General features: G+C 38.1%; 1 protein-coding gene across 4 annotated transcripts; it reads left to right on the top strand.

Annotated features, from left to right (window-relative positions):
• Positions 1-981: 981 nt before the first annotated feature.
• On the top strand, positions 982-23869 carry nr5a1a (nuclear receptor subfamily 5, group A, member 1a). 4 transcript variants are annotated; one of them, XM_044196435.1, is made up of 8 exons: positions 982-1263; positions 3656-3774; positions 4287-4428; positions 5213-5868; positions 15752-15871; positions 17519-17666; positions 20198-20495; positions 20815-23869. In XM_044196435.1, exons 1-7 carry the CDS (start codon positions 1242-1244, stop codon positions 20449-20451), a joined length of 1461 nt encoding a protein of 486 aa, XP_044052370.1. In that variant the 5' UTR covers positions 982-1241; the 3' UTR covers positions 20452-20495; positions 20815-23869. The 4 variants fall into 4 exon arrangements, with proteins under 4 accessions (XP_044052370.1, XP_044052369.1, XP_044052372.1 ...); XM_044196434.1 differs by having other exon boundaries at positions 991-1263; positions 20198-23869; XM_044196436.1 differs by lacking the exon at positions 982-1263 and adding an exon at positions 1840-2369 and having other exon boundaries at positions 20198-23869.
• The last annotated feature ends 1248 nt before the right edge of the window (positions 23870-25117 follow it).

Genomic DNA, 25117 nt, shown 5'->3' with positions numbered 1-25117 from the left:
CTGCAGAGACTGAACCCAGATGACAGTCCAGAAAGTGACAGTAATCAAAGACAGTGAATGGATGTGAATGTTTTGTGTTTACTTCAGTCCTCTGTGTTTCCTGTCTTTAAAATTGTGCAGTGGTCTTTAGTTGAGGACCATCATCTTTGTTCGTGTTTGTTCCGCACAATGACCCTCAGCAGTCTGACGGATCCTCAGCAGCCACCCACTGCTTCCTGTCTCAGCTAACAATAGACAGTTTGACTTTCCATAGCACTTACTAAGCAAAATGTCCTGTCAGAGTCAATTAATATTAATGCCAATTTCATTCTGCTGAAACATACTGTATGTGCTTGGACTACTCCACATGTATACAGTCAAGCAGTGCAGATAAATATAGAAATCTACAGAATAGCACAGCCTACATTCAATAGCCAGTGTAAAAATAATATATGATTATATTCAGCATATTTCTGTTAGGGCTATTTATTGAAATACCAAACAAAAATATAGATGTTCAACGCCTAATTAGCATAATATGTAATATATAGCCCAGTAAATGTTAATAATAGTAGTAGTAATAATAATAATAATAATGATAATAATTGAATACATCTGCATTTGTATGCTATATAGGCCGACACTTGATGTGGCAGAACTTTCTTATGATACCGTATTAAAACCATCTGTATCCGGTCGGCTGTATTCAGCAGTAAGTCATCTCGCTTTAAAAGTAATTTGAAAAGCAAATGTTAGTCTATGCAAATCTCCTCTAAAACTTTAGCTGTATTCTAATTTAGGGCTGTATTTCCCCCCCCCTATCAAATAGTCTATAACCGCTTTTTAATCATTTTGACGGTTCTTGTGCGTCTGCATAGTAAGTGTAACTCCTCCAGCACCGCTCTGCTCTCCTGTCCAGGCATTTTCACTGAGGAGGCAAGAAGCATCCGTCACGTGACTCAGCGTCCACCAATGGCATCACGGCAGTATAACTTTTGGGACACGGGAAGCGCAGTAAAGAGCGAGTGGAGTGAAGGAGTTTCACTCTGAGATCTTCAATGGTCATCATCACACACGCACTACTGGCCCTACTGACTCTTAAACCAACATTATTACAGACAGTGACCATCCGGATTGGTCCTATTGGTCTTTTTTATTTTGTCCTCCTCAGCAGCCCATGCAAGGCTGCAGCAACACCTACATTCAGGTTTTAATTACGCTATAAGACAATCATCAGTGACTGGCTGCTGTCGGCTGTTCAAATGTTGGGAGACAAGGCTCACGGTAAGTCTGTCTACTATTCTACAGTCTGCGTTCTGCATTCACAGCTTGCATGTCCATAATAGATGCGACAGTTTATTTTTTTATTCGAGTCAAGAAACCAGTTTAAACTCAATGAATTCATATAGGCTACATGTTGAAAGAAAGGCTCAATGGCCCGAATCAGCACACAATAATTCCAGAGCATCCAGAGATCCCTAACCTGTAGTTAAATTGAATAATTGTAATGTAAAGGAAATAACAGCATTTTTGTTATAGCGAAGCAAAGTTTTAGCCCCATTATAGAACGGCAATTAACTGAACCAGAAACCCAACTTATATCAGAATGGCACTTTTCAAAGTAGACCTATTTAAACTTTTTTTTTTTGATTAAAGCCTACCAGAAATTATGAAATGTTAGTGATAACAATTAACAAACATAAAATATAAAATAACACATTAGAATAATTAATTGATTCAACTTAAAACGTTTTGTCTGTGCCTATTAGGCCTGCAGCAGAATATCTTGAAATCCCAATAGGCTAGTGTAGCGACTACAAGTAACAGCAAAAATACAATGAAAAATAGGTTAGTAATTTAAGAATGTAAAAAACGCATGAAAAATAGGTTAGTAATTTAAGAATGTAAAAAACCCGCAGGCCTATAATAATAATGATAATTATTTAAGTTTTGGTGTGATGTCTATATACACCTGTGTTGCTGATGGCGCGCGGCACCACTCCGTCAGAGACCCCATGTAGCTGACTGCTTCACGGGGGCGCGTGACGCCTCTGTTTCGCCTCCCACACGTCTGCCGCTGGTTACTCACGTTCTCCCCGTTATTCAATTCAAACCAATTAAAATCTTTCTTTTTCAATATGGCGTGTTGTCGGCAGTAGAATAATATTATATTTTACACGCCGACCGTTTCACGGAGGCTGTTTCACTTTCACCGCTCCGTCGACGGGACATGGAACCGAACCCAGCTAGCTCGACAATAAGGATTTGCTAATGCTTGCTTTTTTTTCATCATATTTATAGGCTAAACGTAGCCTACTGAGTGAGCAGCGAGTGTTTAATTGTTTTTACACTCACTGATATAGGCATCATTTGTCACCTCATCCCATCAGGTTGGTGCCTTTAAGCTATACTAATAATATCAACTTACACACAGTCTAGTCGCTAGAAGAGTCTAGAACCAAAATGTTTGATCAAGATACATGGTGTGTGCTAATGCGGTAGATTCAGTGGAGTTTAAAACCATCTAAATTGACTTTAGCCATATTTTACTTTGAAGAATAGTTTGGCCACCATAATATGATGTCATAAATCAACAGTATAAAGTAAATGTATGAATATATGGGGCGGTTTCAAACTGATGGATATGATAAAAAGGGGTTTTAAGAGAGAAAAAAACGTTATAGGTACATTTATGGCGATATTGGTGGTTGTTAGCTCAAGTGGATAAACGAGTGGAGACTATAGGTTATATAGCTTCCTTTTTATTTTTATAGTTGTATCTACTTATAGGCTATGACAGATTTTACATGGCTTTATCATCCCATATAATAGGCTAGCCTATAGGCCTATATAGCCTATCTTTTAACGATGCCTGCTAAATATTTGCTACAATCCAAACTCGTAAAACTGAGGGAGGTTATTGAAAAAATAACCACTTTCATGATGTAGACCTACACAGAAAATATCCTACATCAACACAGATAATGTAGGCTATAGTAAACTTTTACTTTACATTTAGATTGATAGGCCTATATTTAAGATAGGCCTGTGTTTTGGGCAACGTATGTGCTTTAATTTAATTAGCACACGTTATTCTGAAATAGTCTAAAGCTACAGTATATTTATAGGCCTATTGCATGTATATATTAGGCTATGTAAATATAATAATTCATTTTTTTTAAAGATCTAAGACATTTTAAAATAAATGTCAGTGGAAGTTTATTTAAAAGCATTTTCTTATTTTCTTTTCTTATTGCCTTTTTTATTTTTGTGTCTTATGAAATTGCATTAAATGTGAAAAAACAACTCTGTAGCACTGAAACTATTTCACATAGGTTAAAATGCATTAAAATGAAGGCAAATTACTGAGAAAAGTAATTTAAGTAAAAAAAACAAAAAAAAAAAACAGCACACGGCAGATTGTTTGAATAATAGAAGAAAAGTCGGACATCCCAAGTCCTTCGAACTGATGTCAGACATCTGAAACACGATCAAATTAAATGCCATCCTTTTATAATTCACGTTGAAGTAGGCTATACGTGGGCTGCGCTTTTTTTAATTTTCGGATTGTTCTTTACAAATTACCGACAGATGGGATATTTGCATCGTACACTTACTGTGCCACGTTGTCTTTGGTGGATGCATGTGTGCGTTGGTCCTCGTGTGTATGTACCAGGTGTGACTTTGAAGGTTATGGAATACACATATGATGATGACCTGGAAGAGCTGTGTCCTGTGTGCGGAGACAAGGTGTCTGGATACCACTACGGTCTGCTCACCTGCGAGAGCTGCAAGGTAACACATCGAATTTTTAAGGGAAATACGAACATGCAGGTAATGAAAACGTTGCGGCATTTTCACTGAACCTTAAAGGAATCGAATTAGCTATTGCTAATAGTCCAAAACACCAAAACATGTTAGGCTTATACTGTCATTATGGCCGATATAATAAACTATCACACCAAAGTTTAAAGTGAACTTCTCCAGGATTAATTCAAATATTGCGAGTTTTAACATTTTGAGATTTCTTGGTATTTTATATGTAGGCTATTTTTACTTTACTTAAGCTATGAAAGTAAGAAAGAAAAATGCAGCATTACATTTACTCACTTTAGCTGAGATATAGTCTAGTCCCTAAGCACTTGCATATAAGGCACAATATGCCATTATCGAGTGTTAATTATGCAATACAAATATTGGAAAACAGTCATTGTTTTATTTCGAGGGCGTAAGTTTGCATCCTAAAGTGTTAAATGCCGTGTACTCTCAACCCGCCGTCTCCTTATAGTGTGTCGTCTGTTTTTCAGGGATTCTTCAAGAGGACAGTGCAGAACAACAAGAGGTACACATGTGCGGAAAACCAGGAGTGTAAAATAGACAAAACCCAGAGGAAGAGATGTCCTTTCTGTCGCTTCCAAAAGTGCCTCAGCGTCGGGATGCGGCTAGAAGGTACAGTTTACTGTACACAACCCATTGTTAAAATATATAAATATATGAGTTCGTGTTTTCACAACAACAACAACAACAACAATAATAATAATAATAATAATAATAATAATAATAATAATAATAATGTTATCACTATATTTATGCTATTATTTGGGTGAAATAAAGACAATTGTTGTTTTTGATATATTTTTCCTTTTTTACACATTTCTCATTGTGATTTCCATGGTATTTTAATTTCAACAATAATTCTAATAATTTGACTGTTGACACTTATTGTGTGTGTATAAAAATAATTTTACAATTTTATCTTTTGATTACTATGGCAAAAACCCTTAAAATATTCCTAGATTTGTGGGCTGGTGGCTCTCATGTTGTTTCCTACACACATTGGATGGGATTAATTCCCAGACAGCAATGCAGGAAAGCACCTGCTTCCGTAGCAGAAAAAGGACACATTCTTGACTTACTGATAAAACTCTGGAGACTCCCCTGTTTTAAATCAAAAGCTCTATTTAGGCTACAAGAAGGAGTGCTGCACAGACTCTGGGGATTCTTCTCAGCCCTAAAAAGGGAAGCAAAAATGACCAGCATGTGTGTTATTTACTCTGTAGGAATGGTTTGGGATACTGGTGAAATGCGAGTTATGATTTTGCTCTCTGCTGTTACAGTTCAATGCTCATCAAGGAGTTTTGCAAAGGGGATCTTGGCAGTGCAGTGCATAATTCACTAGAGTCAGTGTTTCATTTGTAAATCTGTTTTTCACCTCTTGTCTGTTGTGTGACAGCGGTGCGCGCAGACCGCATGCGTGGGGGGAGGAATAAATTTGGCCCCATGTACAAGAGAGACAGGGCCTTGAAGCAGCAGAAGAAGGCTTTGATACGATCCAACGGGCTCAAGCTGGAGAGCGCAGCTCCTCCGCCGGCCTCTCCTCTGCAGACTGACTACGGCTTCACCGGCACCCTGCACAGCCTGCCCACCATCTCCAAAAGTCTACTCCCCTCCACCCCGAGCTCCATCACCCCAACAGACTACGAGGCCAACCTCTATGGACCCCCATCCCTGGGCATGGCCATGCAGTCCCACGTGCCCCTCACCACTCAGTACCAGTACACAGCCTTCCCCGGCAGGGCAATTAAAGCAGAGTGTCCCGACTACACCAGCTCCCCGGAATCTCTGACAGGATACCCCTACCCAGACATGTACCCCTCAGCCTCGCCGCAGCCGCCCAGCCTGCCGCCGCTGGTGCTGGAGCTGCTGCGCTGCGATCCAGATGAGCTGATGGTGCAGAATAAGATCGTTGCTCATCTGCAGCAGGAGCAGAGCGGCCGGGGCCGGCTGGACAAGCCCAGCACCTTCAGCCTCATGTGTCGCATGACAGACCAGACTCTCTTCTCCATAGTGGAGTGGGCTCGGAGCTGCATCTTCTTCAAGGAGCTCAGGGTGAGTCCCAAGCCCTTTCTTCTATACTCATTCTCACACAGGCACGCATGCACACACTCTGAATGGTGGAGAATGTCACATTTTGCAGCTGCACTCCACAATTTATTTTATGCAAAACTCCAGCCTTTATAACTGTCTTTATCACAAAGTTACAACGCAGCTTTGGTTTGTCTCCCTTCCATTAACCCTGGTTTATACAGATTCTACACAATCTATAAAAGTTTTTATTATATCCTATAAAAAGGGACAGTCCTATTTTCAAAATTCTATTTTGGTCAAATAAGAATGAAATTGCTGCCACACCTACCTAAATCTGTATGTCTGTCTACAAACATAGACATGGGAATCCAGCAAAAAATAATTTGCGTTACTCATTTATGCTGCACTTCACAGATAAGATAGAGGGAGAAAATTACAAATGGATGAAAAGTTGTATGGAAAGAAGAGGGCAATACAGACCCAGATTTTATAAAATAATCCTTTCTCATTTTACTGCACAATTGTTCTATTTGTTTAATTCCGGTTGTTATTTCCTTTCACTATTTCTCCTGCTCACATTGTGACATCAGTGGTCCTGATTTCAGTCATAAAATCACATATGTCTGATTAGAAAGATTAGAATCCTTGAATGCCACATTCTAATTCTCTCCCTGAGCCAGTCTGCTAGAACAGACTAGAACGGACCTGGTCCAAATTGGTCTCATAAGTCGTGATATCCATATCACAACTGTAATTGGCCTGACAATTATGTGTGTCCATCTCTTTAGGAATTTACAAGATTCAAGAAGATCAAAACCCCTTTTTCTCATACAACACAACATGTTAATAGCGCTAAAATATGAAGAGCATAGTTACATAACATTTGCTTTGCTAAAAAGGAATAAGAAAGGTTGTTTTTAAGATGAGGTGGCTTGTTTTAGTTCTGTATTAACACAGTTCACAGGCTGACATGCCTTTTCAGTATGAAAAAATACATGAATACGTTCAAAGTTGATGAAGTTGACTCATACACCCACAATTCGCTCACAATTCACTCGCAATCCACTCTGAATAGACTCGCAGCCGAAACAGTTGGCAACAGTGTTATGAAAATCAACTTGCAGAGACTAGAAACCTGTTTGAGGTAATTCATGTAAATGTTACATCTGATTTGATATTTTTAAGCACTAGAATAGTCTCTATTTACTTTATGAAGTGAAGCATAAAATAAATTAAGCTTTATGAAATTGCTGTATCACATATTATTGAATTCTGTTGCATCATAACCATTTTATGTGCTTGATGTAGGTTCTATGTTCTGGTGTTCCACATTAACATGTAAGCCCACACTGTGTTTAATAATGTTTAATCGAAATGTACAAAAATAGATATTTGTATTGTTTTCCTTATCTTCCTTTTTATTCATGGCAACTGTTGCTTAATGTACTGTTACAGACAACTCAGCATAATCTTTAATGTAATGATCCAGCTCTAAAAATACAAAGTTACAGTAATGAGGAATGAGTCTGAAGTCTTTTAGTAGTGTGGTGGAATACTTTCAGCCTTGTAAGGGTAATTATTCCTGGCTGGTGTTCTGTGTGTTTCCTCAGTGCTGAACAGTAGCTGATCAGACCACACACACACACACACACACACACACACACACACACACACACACACACACACACACACAGTCATGTTTCCTAACCCTAACCTTACACTAACCTTAAAACAAGTCTTCACTCTAAAATTTAATGATTTACATTATGGGGCCTTTGTAAACAGATTTATGTCCCCACAACATTAGTAATACCTGCACACACACACACACACACACACACACACACACACACACACACACTAACACGCACACACACACACACACAGACAAACACACCTCTGAGGATAATGGTTGGACATACATCAGTGTCTCACTCCATCATCTCCTGCACTGTGATTGTCTTTGTGAGCTGTGCCACAGACACACTGTAGTATTGGACAGTTTAGATGATTTAGTAACACAGTCAAATTGAAGTCCCATGCTGGAGAAATCAATATTGCTGTTGTGGTTAACTGTTCTGCTGCTGACAATATGGCTGACTACACCAACTGCTCCAAGTGAAAATGGAGGATTATAATTCTTTTCTGACAAATCAGGCCGGTTACACAACAATGAAGAAAATATTACCTTTCTCTGTGAGTCATGATATAATCTGTCTGTGCTGACAAACAAACATCTGTCAACAAGCCATGGTCAAACTGATTCAACCAATTAAACAGTTTAACTAGCAACAAAAGGTTGATTCTGGCCTTGGTGGGATTTTGTGAGCTTCCTTCCTGTCTTTTGATCAAATCCAGTTTATTTACTCTGGTACATTCAGAGCAGGTCTGCTCCTTTCCTGCTTCACTCTCATTGACTTGATGACATTTGTTCCCGGGACTGCCACAGGCTTGGACATATGGTCACTAAGAGCTGCACAGTCTTCCACTGCTGGTTAATATTCTTGCTCATTATCTTGATTTTCTCAAGCTAAATTCCATTTGGTTTGTAAATTCAACAGCAACATCTCTTTCCAGAAACAGTATCTCCGTTTCTCCACAACTCCACAACACATTCCTATAAAAACTGTTGACACAGCTTGATTATCAAAGATAGAAATTCAAGAGATGCAGAAATCTCAGAGATGGATATCTCAGGTTCTGGGCAAATACAACCAAAACTCTTTGCACGGCTAGATATTACTAGAGGTGTGTGAGAAACGATGTTTTTTGTAATTTTGGTACACCAACACTTTAACTAGATAATTTACTCGGACAAGATGCAGTAAAGGCAGCAGCCATCATCTGTGCTAATTTTAAAATGATATGGTCATTCACACAACACCACTAATACAGCAAAGTATTTGGTGCAACATATAAGCGTTAAACATCAGTGCATCCTGGCATTTTGTGTTCCTGTAATGATGATGATCTGTTGAATAAATGGAACTTACACCTGATTTCACAACATTTAATCTGCTGTCAATGAATACAAATACCAAACCCAAAGTATGAAAATGACCAATAATGGGGCTTGAATTCTTAGTTTCTGAGAACATCCAGAAGGATTAGTCTTTTTTGTTGTTACTTTTGTACCTTCCTTGTTTCAGAAACAAAGACCACATTGTGGTACTGATGGGATTTGTTGCATCTTCTCAGACTAACAACAACAAGGTATCTTTATACTGCATGTGTTGGAGGGATACTTGGCTGAAATGCTCCTCTTCATTACTGATACAGGAGAGAAGCACAGAGGTGTTCTTACATAAAAATATATATATTTATATATAACACATTACTATTGAATCCTCCCCAAATTATACAGATTCTTTATGCACATAAATGTCAAATATGCTTGACTTGTTTCCAAAATATATTTACAGTAGTGATTTAACATTTTCTGTCAAAAACACCCACCTGAGGGGGTCAATGTTTTAATTTGAGAAATCCTTTGATGCAAAGAAGGTGATGCATTAAAACACAGTAATACCTGCTATTACATGCATGTTACAGCCTTGTCATCATGTTGTTTAACGTATTTGTACTTTTTGTTTTCATTTTGTCATGTACAGTATAGTTGCAACATTGATGACATTGACGATCTGAACCTTGCTCATATGCATTCTCAGGGGATCCCTTTCCCCTCTTAATACATTAAATCTCACACACGTACAAATACCTGAACCAACAACTAAACACATCCATCTGTAGTGGTAATTAGGGTAATCAGTAATGAACAGTTGTCTGTGTATGCACTCTTTTCTCAACCCACTGTACAATTACTGACAATATTATAATACACTATTACCCTCATTGTTGTTGAGGTCTTTATTATGTCGTGGGCATAATACATCTTTCTTTTCTGTCTTTTCTTTGTTGGAACAATTATTCTCACTACCAATTTGGTTTGCCAGTTATGTTTAGAGGGAAACATAATTGCTGCCAAGATTATCCGCAGGACACATGAGACCAGGGTACGTGTCTCACATAGTTAGGTTTAGGCAACAAAAGCATGTTGGTTTAGTGAAGGATTGTAATTTTAAGTTAAATGTCAATACAGTAAACACATCCTGTCTCAAAAGTCATTGTTGACTCTTTTTGTATTAACCTAAGACTACCTTTGCCTAACCTTAACCAGGAGCTGTGAGTGCCTAAACATAACCATGAAAAACTTTTAATAATGCTAGTTGCTACGAGCAGACGTTGTATTGTAAGGGTGGATAATGTTCGAAAACAAATGAAACATTTTGCAGATAAGTTCAGCAAGACTTGGCCAAGATGTTCATTAATAAAGTTTCCTCATCATGCTGTTGCAAATGAATTTGCAGAAGTATATATATAAATGTAATTTTTAGCTGGTTAGACATAAAAGAAATAAAATTCATTGATCCAGCCAACAGTATTAATTTACTTATCACTCTAATATTGTAAACATTTGAAATTTCTTCTTCAGTTCTGATAGACTTACTGAATGATTTCACTGTGTATTGTGAGTTGTTTGAGGCACTTAAAAGCAAAAAGGTGATAATTTGTGTGTGAGGAACTGTAAATAAATGAACGTGATGGTATCTTAGCTGGGGGAAAACATTTGCCATTCTCAGATGCCAGAAAATAGACATCTACAATCAAAATGTAGGTTTATTACTTAAGAGATAGGAAAAACTGTGCAGTGTTTCTCATTTCAAAATAAAGTGATCTTTTCATTTGCATTAATGGCTTGTACCATCAAATAAATACCCTGATAGGAAAAAATAGGCAGGATGTGGCAGCATATTGTGAAAAATGTCATATATGCAGCTTTCCAATTTTGCAGTTCTTTTTTGTAACATGACAGTGTTTCTCACCATAACAACTGTGCAGCCTTCTTTTGCCTCCTCAGAGCCTCGTGTTATACACATCTGATGCATTTCTGTTGATAGTCAGACCATTTTTATATACAGTGAACAGCCAACATGGACAGTGAGAACAACGCTGTGCATATTTTGCCAAAAAAGCCTTGCACAGAAAGAGCTGTTTCCCTGGACTGGATAATTACATTCCATGCAGACGATAACGGGGAAATGTCGACTCTCCACTGTATCTCTGCTCTGCGCTTGTCTACATTGTTATTAAATTGTGAGCAGAATGGAAGCTATTGATTGCTGCAGTTCCCCAGAGGTTGCATTTGTCCTGTCTTTTGTTTGACCTTCCATTCACTTGTTGAACATGGAAGATGTTGCTAAGGTAGTGCACACAATGAACATCATAAATGTTCAGCTATAAGAGGCAGTATACTGGAGACAGTCAGTTCAAAAGTGACATGTCCAAGAAGATTTTGAAGAGTTTTGCTCAAAAATATATATAATAGATGTCTACTCCGAACTACAAAATACAGATACACTATTTGAAATTGGAGAAACAGTTAAAATACTACACTTTTTAATGGACTCAAGGTTACAAAATATTGATATGTTTCCTCTATATCTAAGACATGTTAAATGATGAACTTCGGGTTGTAATATTTTCCCTTTTTTTTTAGATATGAAGTCTTCATTTTTTCTGTGGACCCCATGATGTTACATTTTATCCTTCCCAGTGTCATTCTAATATTTTATGGATTAGCAGTTACTTAAGATAAACTGTGGATTGGCTGAATGGAAACTGTCTTATAGATTCAGGGAGGTGCATCACTGTTGCATTTTCTCCTGTCATGTATTTCTGATGCTCAACCCAAGAGATTTGTTGATGAGGTGCAGCACAGGTTAAGTTTGTTTTGAGTTGGTCTATGTAATAGCTAGTTTGCCCACAGCTTGTCCTGAGGCTACCAGAGTATGTTGTATGTTTGTGTATTATTTGTGTGGACTATTTAAAGCGGTTCACTATGCACCTTCAAACATTGCTTCTATATCTGCTGTTACCTAGCCAAATGCTGAAAATTGCCACTGGTTCCTCCAGGCTGAAGACAGCTTTGCAGCACTCAGAGCCTCAGTACAGCAGATTTGAACACTACTCCCACTGACAACACAGCTACACAGTTAGAAAGGAGGCACGTCTTGTGCATGGTTTAAAAACTGTCACACCACTGCAGATCTCACTTGATGCACATATTTAGCCTTAACTGAAAATTCCTCAAAATATAAATAATTGATTTGATTGGTAAGCATGATGAGTATATAAAGATGTCTTGTCTGGTACTGTATTTCCACTCAAAGCAGGCTTAATCCAGACTTGTTGGATTTAAATAGTTGTGATTGATAGAATGATTTTTAAAGGTTGATACTAATATAATATATATGTGCCACAGTTGCCAATGCCAGAGTTTTCTGCTGATATGAAATGTCCATAACAACATTAGCCTCTGTTGCTCAAAATGTAATACTGATATTCATCAGCCATCTGTGGAAGATAGTGGATTGAAACTGTCAGTAACAGGAACAACAAAGTAACCATAATGTGAACAATTCTGCAGTCCATTTCTAAATTATATTAACCCACCATAAGTATAGCACCAAACACAATAAATAAGGCCAACTAGTAAGAAGCACAGAGTATTGTAGGGAGTGAAGTCTTGATAATTATTACTATATAAGAATGGTTCAAGCTGCTGCATTTGTGATATCTTTAACTTCACTACACATGTAAAAAATGGTTAAAAACTGTTTTGTTGTCTTGCTAAGGTTTAAAGGGGACCTATTATGCTCAGGGTAGCTTTGCATGATTCACAGTTAAAAATATTTTTATTCATCTTATACTGGCCCTTAATTCAGACCCTTTGGTCATCCTCTGTCTGAAACAAGCCATTTTAGCTCCTGTCTCTTTAAGGCCCCCCTCCCTTAAAGCCAACTTTCTTCTGATTGGCCATCTTCCTGGAAGCTTGCCGAGGGGCTTGTGAGTCACTGTATCCAGTTGTCTTTATACACCCAGTGCTGTGAGCCTGTACGCCGCATCATTGCATTGCTGTGTTTCTGGGGGCCAGGCCTCACTGCTTACTGTACAACAACACACAACTTTTATGACTTTATTCACTGGTTTTGGTGAAACTGGATCATATTTTATGGAGGAAATATTTTCTAGTGGACAGATAGCTTTAAAGTAGCTAATTGCTGCTATTGTAGCTGCCATTAGTTAGCTCAGCTAGCCATGCAGCTAATTGTCCTTTTAGCTTAGTGAGTGTTGGTGTTCACACCACTAGCACTGGAGCTTTGGACTGCCGGAAGGAGGAGGTTTTCTGGCCCAGGCTCCGAGCTCCCAGTCCAGGCAGAGTCAGCTAGCTAATAGAGCTAATTGCACGGCTAACGGTAGCTACGGTTAGCAGTAGTTAGTGGTTACTTTAGCAGCAACTTTCCGGTTACACTTTGGATGGACCGCCTACAGATAGTATATATAGAGTATTTGTAACATTTAAACTGTTTTTGCTTTGTCTGTAGATGTTAAACAGATTAACAATAGACTGTATGTGACAATTCATGAACATACCCTAACCAAGATGTTTTTTGTGCCTAAACCTAACCAAACCTCGAAAATGTATTTGTGAAACAGTTGAATTGTTGAATCTCAACTAATAAGCTGCTGAATGTTACAAATACTCTAAATATATACTATCTGTAGGCGGACTCCAAATAACTCCAATCAAATAAAGTGTAACCAACTTTCCTTCACAACCGAAAAAGCACTCTCTAAAAGATATACTGAACAACCTTCCAAATACTTGAAGAGTAGTCCTGAGCAGCGTAGTCTCAGATAGCCAGACCTATCTCCACACTTTGTTTTAGCGCTATGAGAAGAGCGGTCAAGACTGAGCGGGTGGATGGGCGCGTCCTTGTACTTTGTGTGCAAGCTAGCAGATCATGAGCAGATGTCACGTCAAGCAGGCTCGAAAGTAGAAAAAAATGCTGGAAACCTAGTATTCAGAACAGTCTGAGCTCTTTGCTTACAGGGATTACTTTCACACACATTTACCTCATTATTTGGATCTTTGGCCAAGCTTAATATGAACTTCTGACATTGTTACATTAGATATATAACAGAAAATAAGGAAAAGCATAATAGTTCCCCTTTAAAGGTTTTTCAAAAATCCTGAAATAGCAGTAAAAAGATTATAAAAGCTGCCCTATTTGCCAAATTCATTGGACAGTGTGGCGGCAATGGTTAACTTTGAGGCCAAATAGTGTTCATTGGTCTAACACGTCTATGTAATGAAATGCAAAATTGTTGCCAAGATAGAGTTCGTTAATTGTTCGGGAATAATAATATGAAAAGCAATTCATGGCTTTCCTGGATTTTAAAGGTCAACACTGGCATAAACCCATACCTGTTAACAAAGCAAGCAAATGGAAAGAGGGGTGATGGGAAATTAAAAAAAAATAATGGTGAAAACCTTTTAAAAAAGTGCTCAGCACCAACACTCAATACTTTCTTTACTCTCTGCTTTCACCACGAGCGCCTCTGCTCTGCTACCATCGTGTTTGTGAGGTCATCTGAACAACTCCAGAAAAACATTTGACGAACATTACTCTCGTAGCTTTTCCTCTACTGCTGGCCAGCTGACAGCGCCGTCAGCAGCCATGCAGTTTGTTGACATTTTATCTCTGAACCAGGATTACAATTCAAAGTTTTTATTTTCTGTGACAATCGGAGAGATTATTATTTCATGCCTGTGAGATAAAATGTGGCTCTCACAGGTAAAACATGACACTTGACAGGTATATCAGTCTAACCCAGTACCACACTAACATGGACAGACGAAAACATTGAGAATCCATGTGGGAGATAAAATAAAGTGCTTCTCTCCACATTCAGCATGTTTGAGGGGTTTTACAGAGTGATTTTTTGGCTGCAGCTGAGTGTCCAACTCCTCTTGGAGAGGAAGCGCAGGAGGTCACCAAGACCTCTTGCTTCCTTAACCCCCTCCTTTATCACTGTACACCCAGACCCCCACCACTGCACTAGTCCAGATGAGTGTGTGGCCAACAAGATTGGACCCTCTCCTCTGCGACAGATATATAGTTTCATTCAGATGGACAGTAATTCTGTCAGCTCTGTGTCAGATGAATGTGTGTCTGGGCCTATTAGCAGCTGCGGCTGCAGAATTACTGACTGCTATGTCCTTCACTTTACAGACAATATTGCAGCGAGGGGGGGCTCAATGTGAAAACGCACACACCCATCCCCCAGAGCACAGCAGATGTGACTGGAGAGGTTGGGGGGGTTAGGGTAAATGGGTGTGGGTGAGGTGAGCAGGTTGAAGAGCTCTAAGACGATGCTCGTAAATACACAACACGGGACACGGAAATAGCACAAACACGACATCAGCTTACACACACACTCACAGACAAATAACACCAACCCCTTTGTTTTTATGGTCCCCTTATGTTTCACTTTATCTGTTTTTGTCACATATTTCAGTGAGATTTGTCTCTGGATTAATAGCAAGACAGCAGGGTAGATAGTATTTTTAAGTTCATTTTAAATCACAATCAAATTTAATGGCAGAGTGACTTTGCACATACAGTAGAAGGAATTCAGCCATGTGAGATGTTTCCATAGACCATAATAAACACAACACAAAATGATAGGAAATACAAATGAAAAATACTTTGAAAAAGAGGATATTGATTTCTTTCATTCAAGATGAAAATTGAGGATGTGGGAGATAGTAATAGAAGAATAATCAGGACTATTTACAGGTTTAAAAGAATATTGATCAGGATTTTTAGTGTTTAAACAACAAAGAAAACGAAAAAAGCTACTATACGTGTACATGTATGAACAGAGTGAACCTCAGACTGATGTGCTTTAATATAATGTTTTTTTTTGTCTCTCTGTCTCTTTCTTTGTCTGCCTCTCTGTCTGTGTGTGTGTGTGTGTGTGTGTGTGTTTCCTGGAGGTGGGAGATCAAATGAAGCTGCTCCATAACTGCTGGTCTGAACTTCTGGTCCTGGATCACATTTTCAGACAAGTGCAACATGGACAGGAAGACAGTATCCTGCTGGTGACCGGCCAGGAGGTAACAACTCCCTCACACAACTTCCCATCAGCCCAATGCACAGTCTGCTTCATTCACTTGCGCTGCACTTCATTCAAAATGTGGTTAAAGAGGGGCTCCTTTTCAAATCTTTGGACTGTGGTTCCAGTGTGGAGTCCAATGTGTATTGGATTTGCTTGATCTATCAATTGGACAGGCTTTAAAACGAAATTAATGAAGGAAACTTTTTTTTTTTTTTTCGGCCAATGTACAAAACTCAAAATATCTTTAAATTTGGCTATTTTCATGCCTACAACTTCCTCCAGAACTCTGTGTTTTATCAGCCTCTGAAACAGATGAAAGTAAAATACTTTTAGGGTGAGTAGCTCTGAAAGGCATGGTGACCCACCACACCTATTCAGTGGAAGGAACTCTGGAATGCATTAAAATTAATATGTGCACAGAATCAAATGTTAGTGGTTCATGAGGAGACTCTATTGTAAAAGAGGTGGACTGACAGTGGCTGACTCATTTGCTACATGATAAACCACTGTATCAGCATATCAGTCTTAAGCTAAAGTGGCCTTCCTAGAGCTTGTTAAATGGTTTGAATGAGGTAAATTTATTCCAGAAGACCATTATTTATCAGAATCAGAATCTACATTTAATAATGTAATGTAAGTTTTAATGTAATGTTAAATAGGCTAATAATAATAAGATTTTGCTGATGACCTAATGAACACATTTAGGTCAACATCATGCGTGCCTTATGAGCAAAGTTGGATTGCAATGTGGACAACTGCCTGAAGCCCCCAGAACTCCAGGGGCCCCCCAAAGCTTTTTCCGAACTATATCAACTGGTTGGTGCTTTAATTGAACATTTGTTTGGGTATATGCAGCACTAAAGCACATTATCTGCTGACATGATAATAACCTGCTTTATTACAACATCATGAGGCCAGGTCTGGAAAATAATTTAGTTTTCAGTCAGATCAGTTTTGTGTCTCTATTTTGCATTTTCCTAAATTAATACATTAGTCAAATCACCACACAGCAAACATGGACTGTTCACATACTGTAAAATATTAATAATCATCATATAATGTGTTTCAGGTTTTAAATATTGACCAATGAATGAATCATATAAAAATTTAATTTAATAAAGTTATTATTAATTAACATGAACAAATTCTCTTTTCCCCATATACTAAAGAGTATAGGTGGTAATGAAATGCCACACTGTGGTTTTCTGTTGTTTTTCTGTGTATTTAGAATACAGTACAGGTATATGTACCTACTTGACATTGGAATACTGTATTTTTCTCTACAACCATTAAACAATATAAATATGATGAGTTTTGTTTCAAAATGAAGTAGCCTTAATTTTGAAAAAGTGAGAAATATCCTTTTGGAATTATTAGAAGCATAATCATATACCCCCATACTTTAACACACTACATGCTCTAAACACATCTCTACTCTACTCCTCTACTGATATTGAGTGATAAACTAAATTTTCCCTACTATTATATCTGGAAATACAGTAGGGGAGAAAACATAGCAAAACTATTCAAGGCCTCCAAAGAAGGCAAGTTTGGGGTTTGAATATTAAAGTGCTTCACTTGAGAGGGCTTGCACCTGAGTCTCATGAATATAAGAGACTTAATAACCAGTAGCATGTGTTTTCAGGTCGAGCTGTCGTTCATCCTGTCCCAAGCTGAGGCGACTCTGTCCAGTCTGGTCCAGAGAGGTCAGGAGCTGGCGGCGAGGCTGCGGGCGCTGCAGGTGGACCGCAGAGAGATCGCCTGTCTGAAATTCCTCCTCCTGTTCAACCCCAGTGAGTCAGCGTCATGTTTGCCCTTCATCACTGTGATGAATGTGCAAACAGTGTGGCCAGAGACAAAGTGTTAAATGAAAAATGATGACTTCTAGTCAGTGATCATTATCTGGAAAAAATGATCTTTTAAGAAAAGAGATGTTGTCATCATAGCTTCTATCTGACTTATTGTAAGGTTTACCATAAGGTGATATCAGGTTTGTCATGCTAAAACAGCTCAAACAGGAAACGATAGTATTATTTCATATACAGTATAGAGTATCTTCCTTTAAACATTAATATTTCAAGTAAGAGTGATTCATCCTTGATTGACCTATTTGCAAATAAATGTTTTTAAAGGCTCGAGCTTACATGTGTAGCCTGTGTGTTTTCAAAAGAATAGCAGGTTTTGATGTAAAAATCTATCAACTCTGTGGGGCTGCAGGGCCATACTGATGCTGTTCTTTGGCGGAATTTGAATAGCAACACTGACATTTTAATGAAAATGTCACAATTGCAGATCATCTGCAGTACCTATTTATCTGTAAGGTTACAAGTGTTTTCCAAACTGGCCTTTTTCCTTCCAATAAATTCACTTAATTAAATTTCTAGGGTTGACAAAAACCATTATTAACAAAGACATACTCCTCCATTGTCCACTAATGGCATTCAAAAGAAGCGTAATGGATGGGTCTATCATTAGATCGCAGGACTGACATTCATGTAGCGGCTTGTGCAGATGGAGAGAGCATAGATGTGGCTTGCCCAGATTCCCAGAAGTGTTTGCTGTTTAGCGCTGGCAAAGCGGGGAACAAAGAGCTTTTGAATGGTGAGAGCACTTGTCATAGGCATAAAATATTTGCTGTCTTTGCCTGTGGCTTCTTTGCTCGCACTCTCCCTCATCTTCAGAGTCAGGTTTGTCGGGGGTAATTTAATTGCCCTTAAGCAGTTTGAAAAGATGATTCAGAACATCGATTCAAAACATTTAATTACTGTGTGAATGGATTCTCCAAGATGGGCTCAGCTGATCCTGAATGCCGGTCCACCGGAGCGCTTGGCTATTGTCTCTCTCTCACACACACACACCACCCACACTCCATGCACTCACCTTATTTCATACATATAGATACAGCATCTACATAAAACCTAGTAGCTAGCATTTACACCATAAATGGATAGGTTGCATACAACATTCAGACTGCTTTATTTCTTCTTTCTAATTTTCTGAAATAACTTTAATATTTACTTATATAACATTAAAACACTAACATAATAGAACAAATTGAAATAATTACTCTGAATGAAAATGGTCAAATTTTATAGTGAATATTGATTTTGAGCAGCTTGAGTGTGAATATATTATCTGTTTAAGCCTTCAAAAACCCATACCGGCCAAAAGCTAACTAGTTTCCATCTAAATGTGCACATTTTAAGCAAATTGTTATAAGAATCTGCAAAACAACCCAGGAATCTTCTAGAAACTGATCCTAACTCAAGGTCCACTTACCAGCCTTTTTCCTTTCAACAGCATCTCACAGTCCTCACCACTGCATGGAGTTTGCTCAGTTGTCATGGAGAGTATAAAACCTAAGTATAAAACTCCATTCCCTGATGAAGACTGTAAGTTGAAAGCTCCAGAACAAAACCTAGTACAGTAAGTTAACCTCGAGATAAGCTTATTCTGTCAAACTACTATTTCCAAGTGCAGAATGAACTTTCATACTCAAAATAGGAATTGTTAAGTGTTATGCACATATTTTCAATATGCAAATATTTCAACAAGATTACATTATTAAAAGGCTTAGTTGAAGTGAGTTTCTTGGTAAGTCACACCATTGAATTAATGCTCCCAATTTATTGTTAATTTTGTGGGGTTTTCATGTAAATGACAGCTGCATCTATACATTTACATGATATTTAAGCATATTTTCAACTATACCAAACGCCATTAATTTTTTGTGGAAATTCAAAATATGCATTAAAGCAGGTTGATAAAAAAGTAAAGTACAATATAGAACTATGAAAAAAGACAAAATAAAATGACACATCATCTTGTCTTGCTCCTTTATCTTTTCTACAATGGATTTTAACCTCTTAAAATCCAGTTTTACACTTTTATCTCCTCCAAATTAGATTTAAGTTTGGAAAAATCATCACATTCAACATCTTTCTGGCTGTATCATATAAGTATATTCTGTATCATCTTGTTCCAGCTCTTAATTGTAGCTATATGATGTTTACACTCCTGGATTTTATGGCTGCCTTATACATAAAATAAAATATATACTCAAGGTGTTTTGTGCATCATTTCATTCACATTTCTCCAAAATTCAGCCTGACATATTTGGTATGTTTGGAAATTCTGGCATGGCAAGTTCTGTGGGTTTTAAAAATGTTTGAATGCACAGCATGAGTTTTTATGACTGGCCCAGTCAGTGATGTTTAAGTGGTTTATATACTACTATATCCACATGTCACATGTCAGCAGATTCATATTTCCCCTCACTGAGTCATGATCCGTGTTTGTCCTCTGCATGTGTGTGTGTGCGCAGATGTGAAGCTGCTGGAGGACCAGGCATTCGTGGAGGGCGTCCAGGAGCAGGTGAATGGGGCTCTGCTGGAGTACACCCTGTCCACCTACCCTCAGTTCCAGGAAAAGTTCAGCCAGCTGGTGGTGCGGCTGCCGGAGCTGCGCTCCCTAAGCACGCAGGCCGAGGACTACCTGTGTTACATGCATCTGAGCGGAGAGGTGCCCTGCAACAACCTGCTCATTGAGATGCTGCATGCCAAGCGAGCGTGTGTGTGAGGGACGCACGCAGGATGCTCCACCGTCATGTGTTGTTTCTCTAGGTGAGACTGTGTGTGTGTGTGGGAGGGAAAGTGTGAGTGAGATGAAAAAATCTAATAAAGATAGACAGGTTCATATTGAGTCATCTTTGGGAGGGATTTTGTTTGAGTTAGAGAGGAGAAAATATTCTTTAGAGTTTGGAATTATAAAGCTCCATCTGTACTCAAGGTAGTTTTAAGATTTTGAATGTTAATGTTAATGGATTTTTACCCTGTTTTCAAAAATCTAAAATTAGATCTGCCTGTAGAGTTACATAATATATTCTTTGACCAAATATCACATGAACACAACATCACCGACAAGATTTTCTACGTCCCACAGAGCTGCCCAGCAAACATTTAGACTCAGAGAAAGAGGCTCCAGCCTGCACCAGTGCTGAACAGTCATGAAAACATGGTGTCGGGATGACTGTTGAGATGTCTGTCCATAGATGCTGCCTGCATTATTTTGAAACATCCGAACCTAAATATCTTTCGGATATCATTACAAAGCCACTTTGATAGGAATTTTATTGTGAGATCTAGTGCGGCGTGGGCTGATGTTGAACCGTCACCTCACAGGATGGGACTGTTTGCATGGAAACGTCTGTTGCCGAATGCTTGCTGGGTGAGCCAATGTGCACTTATTATGGCAGATTTTATAGTCTCTTTTCAGAAATCAGATTTAAGTGTTAAAAATGTGTCTTTTTTATCCAAATGTCAGATGCAACTTTATGATTCCAAGGTCACCAACCACTGTTCCTAGATTATTATTATAATTTTTTTTTTAGATGAAGACAGACTTCAGCATAACACAACACACTGTAGTCTCTTCAGACCAGTCTAGCACTGCTCGTATCGCTGCACTTGTTCTTTTTGCCACCAACCTTACAAAAAACCTAAATATGAAAGTTGTTTTAATCTATTTAGATGTTAATATATTGCTATATCAAAGCCAGACATGCTAAGAAAACCATTTTATTCAGTTATTCATCAAACCCTTACCAAGAAAACAGAAAATGCGAATGAGAAAGAGAGAAAAACTGTACACAGTGATGCTTTGTGGGTGAAAAAATAAAAGAAAGCCAGAGCAGAGAGGAGCGAAAAAAGACACATCAATGTGCAAATGATAAGGGAGAGATGAATGACAAAGACAGCAGTTTCTTTCTTTTAAGTAAATGTGAAAAGCAAAAGGATCTGTATCTGTAAGTGTCTGTCCTTCAGTTTTCACCAAGGTGCCATACAGAGACAACACAGGGAGGGAAAATGAAGGTGTCATGTTCACGCTCACATTTGTGTGACTTTTCAACACACTGTACTGTATGTGGACTAGAGATCGACTGATCTAAGTGCGAGAAGGCCGATACTGATGTGTTTTGCACTGAAGCTGCTGTAGAGATGGTTTATAATGAAAATTCTAACATTATCCTAATGAATACTTTCTGTAAATAATGTTAATGCTTAATTTTTTCTTATCGTCTGTGGCAGTCAGCCTCAAGCCCACTGGTTCCAACTGAAGACGTAAATCTTTACTAACAGCTCACAAAGATATAGTTGGATTTTAAAAAAGATTCAGTAATTTCCTATAACAGCTGGTCACTTTAGTTTTTATCTAATGTTACTCAAACAGGAGCTGATTTTTACACATTTGGTGCTCTAGTGAGTATTTACACCAGCAAGATGACAAGTGTGTAATCGCCGCAGAAGACGGGGTCACGTCCCACCCCAATATATGAAAAATGGAAATTTGTCCCCCCCCCAATATTTGTAAAATAAGCTAATTTCTTCAATTGTTTTGCCGATAGTATGAACATCTTGCAACTTTGCAAATACATTTATTTAAAAATGGTTTAAATAAAAAATACGTTGACAAAACACATAGTTCAGGTAGCATTACATTTCTTTTATATTTGCTGTTGCAAATTAGTAGTGTATAAACATATAAGACAATTCAGTCTGAAATCATGTTAACTTTAGCAAATTTCTGTCTGGAAGACGGAATTATTTTGTTTTGTTTTACCCTGACCAATCAGTAGTGAGCGACTTATCTGTCCTGTCGACATCATTTTTAGTCAACGCGGAAGCTTCAGGAGCGTTTTTGCTAGGAGCAGTAAATTTCCGAAGAAATGTGTCAATTTAAATTTCTGCAAGTCGACTTACAACAACCACTTGTACTGTTGCCTCAGTCAATTTTATTTTTCATGGATGTAGCTAGGTAGCTAGCTAGCTATGTAGGAAGATGACATCTATAATCTTAAACCCCTTACCTCTGATTGGTTGATGTTGTTTCTTAAACCGGCAGAATTAGTCGTCAGTGAGCACAACACCAGACCTTTTTGAATCAGTTTAAAAATGAGAGATGGCTGCTGTGATTCAGAGTTCTGGACCCAGTCTAGGAGAGACAGTATTTAATACACATAATGATTTATTTTCAAATTTGACCAATTTATGTCCTCTATAAAAAATTAAATAAATACGTAAATTAGTGTTTAATCCAGACTTTTGTTCTTGTCAGGTTGATGAGTGTAACCATCATGGGTCACTAAAACTCTCCACTGATAAGATAAATAACTGACATAGTCCTGCGTATTGTATACATTTTTAAACAAAATATATTATCAGACAACCAGTAGCCAACACTGCAACAACTCCGCCCCATACACAGTATCAAAAACCTGAACTATGGGTCAAAAACACTGTACTGTGTATATTTAGCAGTCAGTGTTTTATCTGTGGCACTCTGTGTTGAAAAGTAACACTAATGTATTTTGTCCCAAACTGGACTCCCAGATTTATTAGAAGTGACACGCCCTTTTAAAAGCACGTGACTCTCAGCGATGATGACAATGTAACTGCTATTCACTGTCACCAGGACCAACTGAAAAACAAAGACACAGTCAAAGCAGTGTTTGTAATATTGTGCAGCTCAACTTTCTCACTGTGGACATTTAAAATCATTCCTTGTTCGTCCATTGATGTGGCAGCGTCCGCCATTTCAAGGTATTGTAGACAATCACTCCACCTGCCTTAACTTAATGTCTGCCTGAAAGCACACACACACACCTTTGTTTTACAGTTGAGGCAGCTGTGTGTTATCACTCTGTACAGTATATTTATGTTGTGAAGTGAATATCTACTGCAAGATGAAGATACATTTCAACCAAAAAAGTTCTCCGCTTTATGTTGAGGTCAAATCGCTACTGTTGTGGAACTGATTCTCTTGATATAGCCTTTGTTTTTGCTCTTAGTTCACTTTTTATTTTCCTGTGAGTTGACAGTCCGTCCCGTCTTAAACTGAAGTGTTTTTCTCCCAAAAGAGAAAGTGACCAAAACATTTTGTTTTCTTTAAATATATTTTATTGTAATAGCATCAAACCAATAAAAATCAGTGAAATAAAGCTCCACTTGTGTGTCGGCTATTATTGCATAACATTCATCAGTTTTGCACAAATTATACAGAGCTCATATATATATAGATTCAATACAGCAATTATAGTTTGGCTGATACTTAGCCTTGTCTGACTTGTAACACTTTAGAAACATCATTCACATCAGTAATATTCTAAAACATTAAACATCAGTTTTAGAAACAAATCTTTACTTGAAAGTCAATCTTACTGTGACATTTATAATTTTGCAGTATAAAATATTTATTATTATATTTTCCTATTTTAAGGATTGATTACTTTCATGGTGGAACAAAAGTCTTCAGAGGGAAACTGATTTGTTCAAAAATGTGTAAATGTAGAACATGTAGATCGTGTTGAAGAATGCACCATGATGTCTAACAACACAACAGAGAGAACACATTTTAGACCGTAGCAGACATTTGGAGTACAGCAGCTAACATCAAGAATTGCGATTCTTATTTTAAAACATACATCAGCGACTACATCGTGATTCCTGGTCTACAAGCCTAGCAGAGTCGCACACAGTCAGCATGTTCGAACAGCTTAAGCCTTTAGCTTATAGTGCATCCTGCTGTAGGAAAGATACGAGTTAAAATGGCTGCTGCTACAGAACAAGGAGAAATAAGACAACTGTGCAGTGTCTGAAGCCCACAGTAGTTTGAGAGTAAATACTGTAGATAGGTTTAAGAGCGGTTAGAGTCATTAGGTACTGAACTGAAGGCAACGGAACATGTGCCTCCTGCTTCTAAAGTCTTCAGAATATCTCTGGGATGTTTACGCAAACATCTGTTTTACACTCACAGCGACATACTGCTGTGTTTTACAGCTCCATGCCTGTTGAGCTGCAATAGTACAATGCTTTATGTAATCATCTATTTACAACAGTAACACACTTTCCAGCAAGGCATTATCAAACTTGGTGGTCCATGAAGAAAATGTTTGCTAACTTATAAGACCCACACGATATTGGCTTATTGGGGCCATAGGTCTTTGTTCATTCTGGTAAGCTGGAATTACTATTGAACTGTAGAGCTATTTACACGAAACACGAGGACAGAAGAGTGAGCATGAAGCCCAGCATAAATTAATATTAGTTACACATATGGGCTGAAGAGATCATTAGTGCATGTAATTTAAGATAGCACACGAGTTTTATGGAAATTAAAAGGGATGACAAGAGTTGCTTCCCTTATGTCAGGGCAGACAGTTTAGTTTAACTGAAGTTTTCAGATAACT

This window comes from Siniperca chuatsi, linkage group LG5, assembly GCF_020085105.1.
Source record: "Siniperca chuatsi isolate FFG_IHB_CAS linkage group LG5, ASM2008510v1, whole genome shotgun sequence".
Taxonomy (NCBI): Eukaryota; Metazoa; Chordata; class Actinopteri; order Centrarchiformes; family Sinipercidae; genus Siniperca; species Siniperca chuatsi.
The sequence above is the reverse complement of the archived record's forward strand: the minus strand, read 5'-3'. Positions and strand labels throughout refer to the sequence as shown.

Excerpts from the sequence above, each read along its gene's own strand:
- nr5a1a (XM_044196435.1), top strand. The coding sequence starts at position 1,242 with ATGTTGGGAGACAAGGCTCACG. Across the intron at positions 1,264-3,655 it reads GTTGGGAGACAAGGCTCACG|GTGTGACTTTGAAGGTTATG; the intron begins GTAAGTCTGTCT and ends TGTATGTACCAG. Across the intron at positions 3,775-4,286 it reads TCACCTGCGAGAGCTGCAAG|GGATTCTTCAAGAGGACAGT; the intron begins GTAACACATCGA and ends TCTGTTTTTCAG.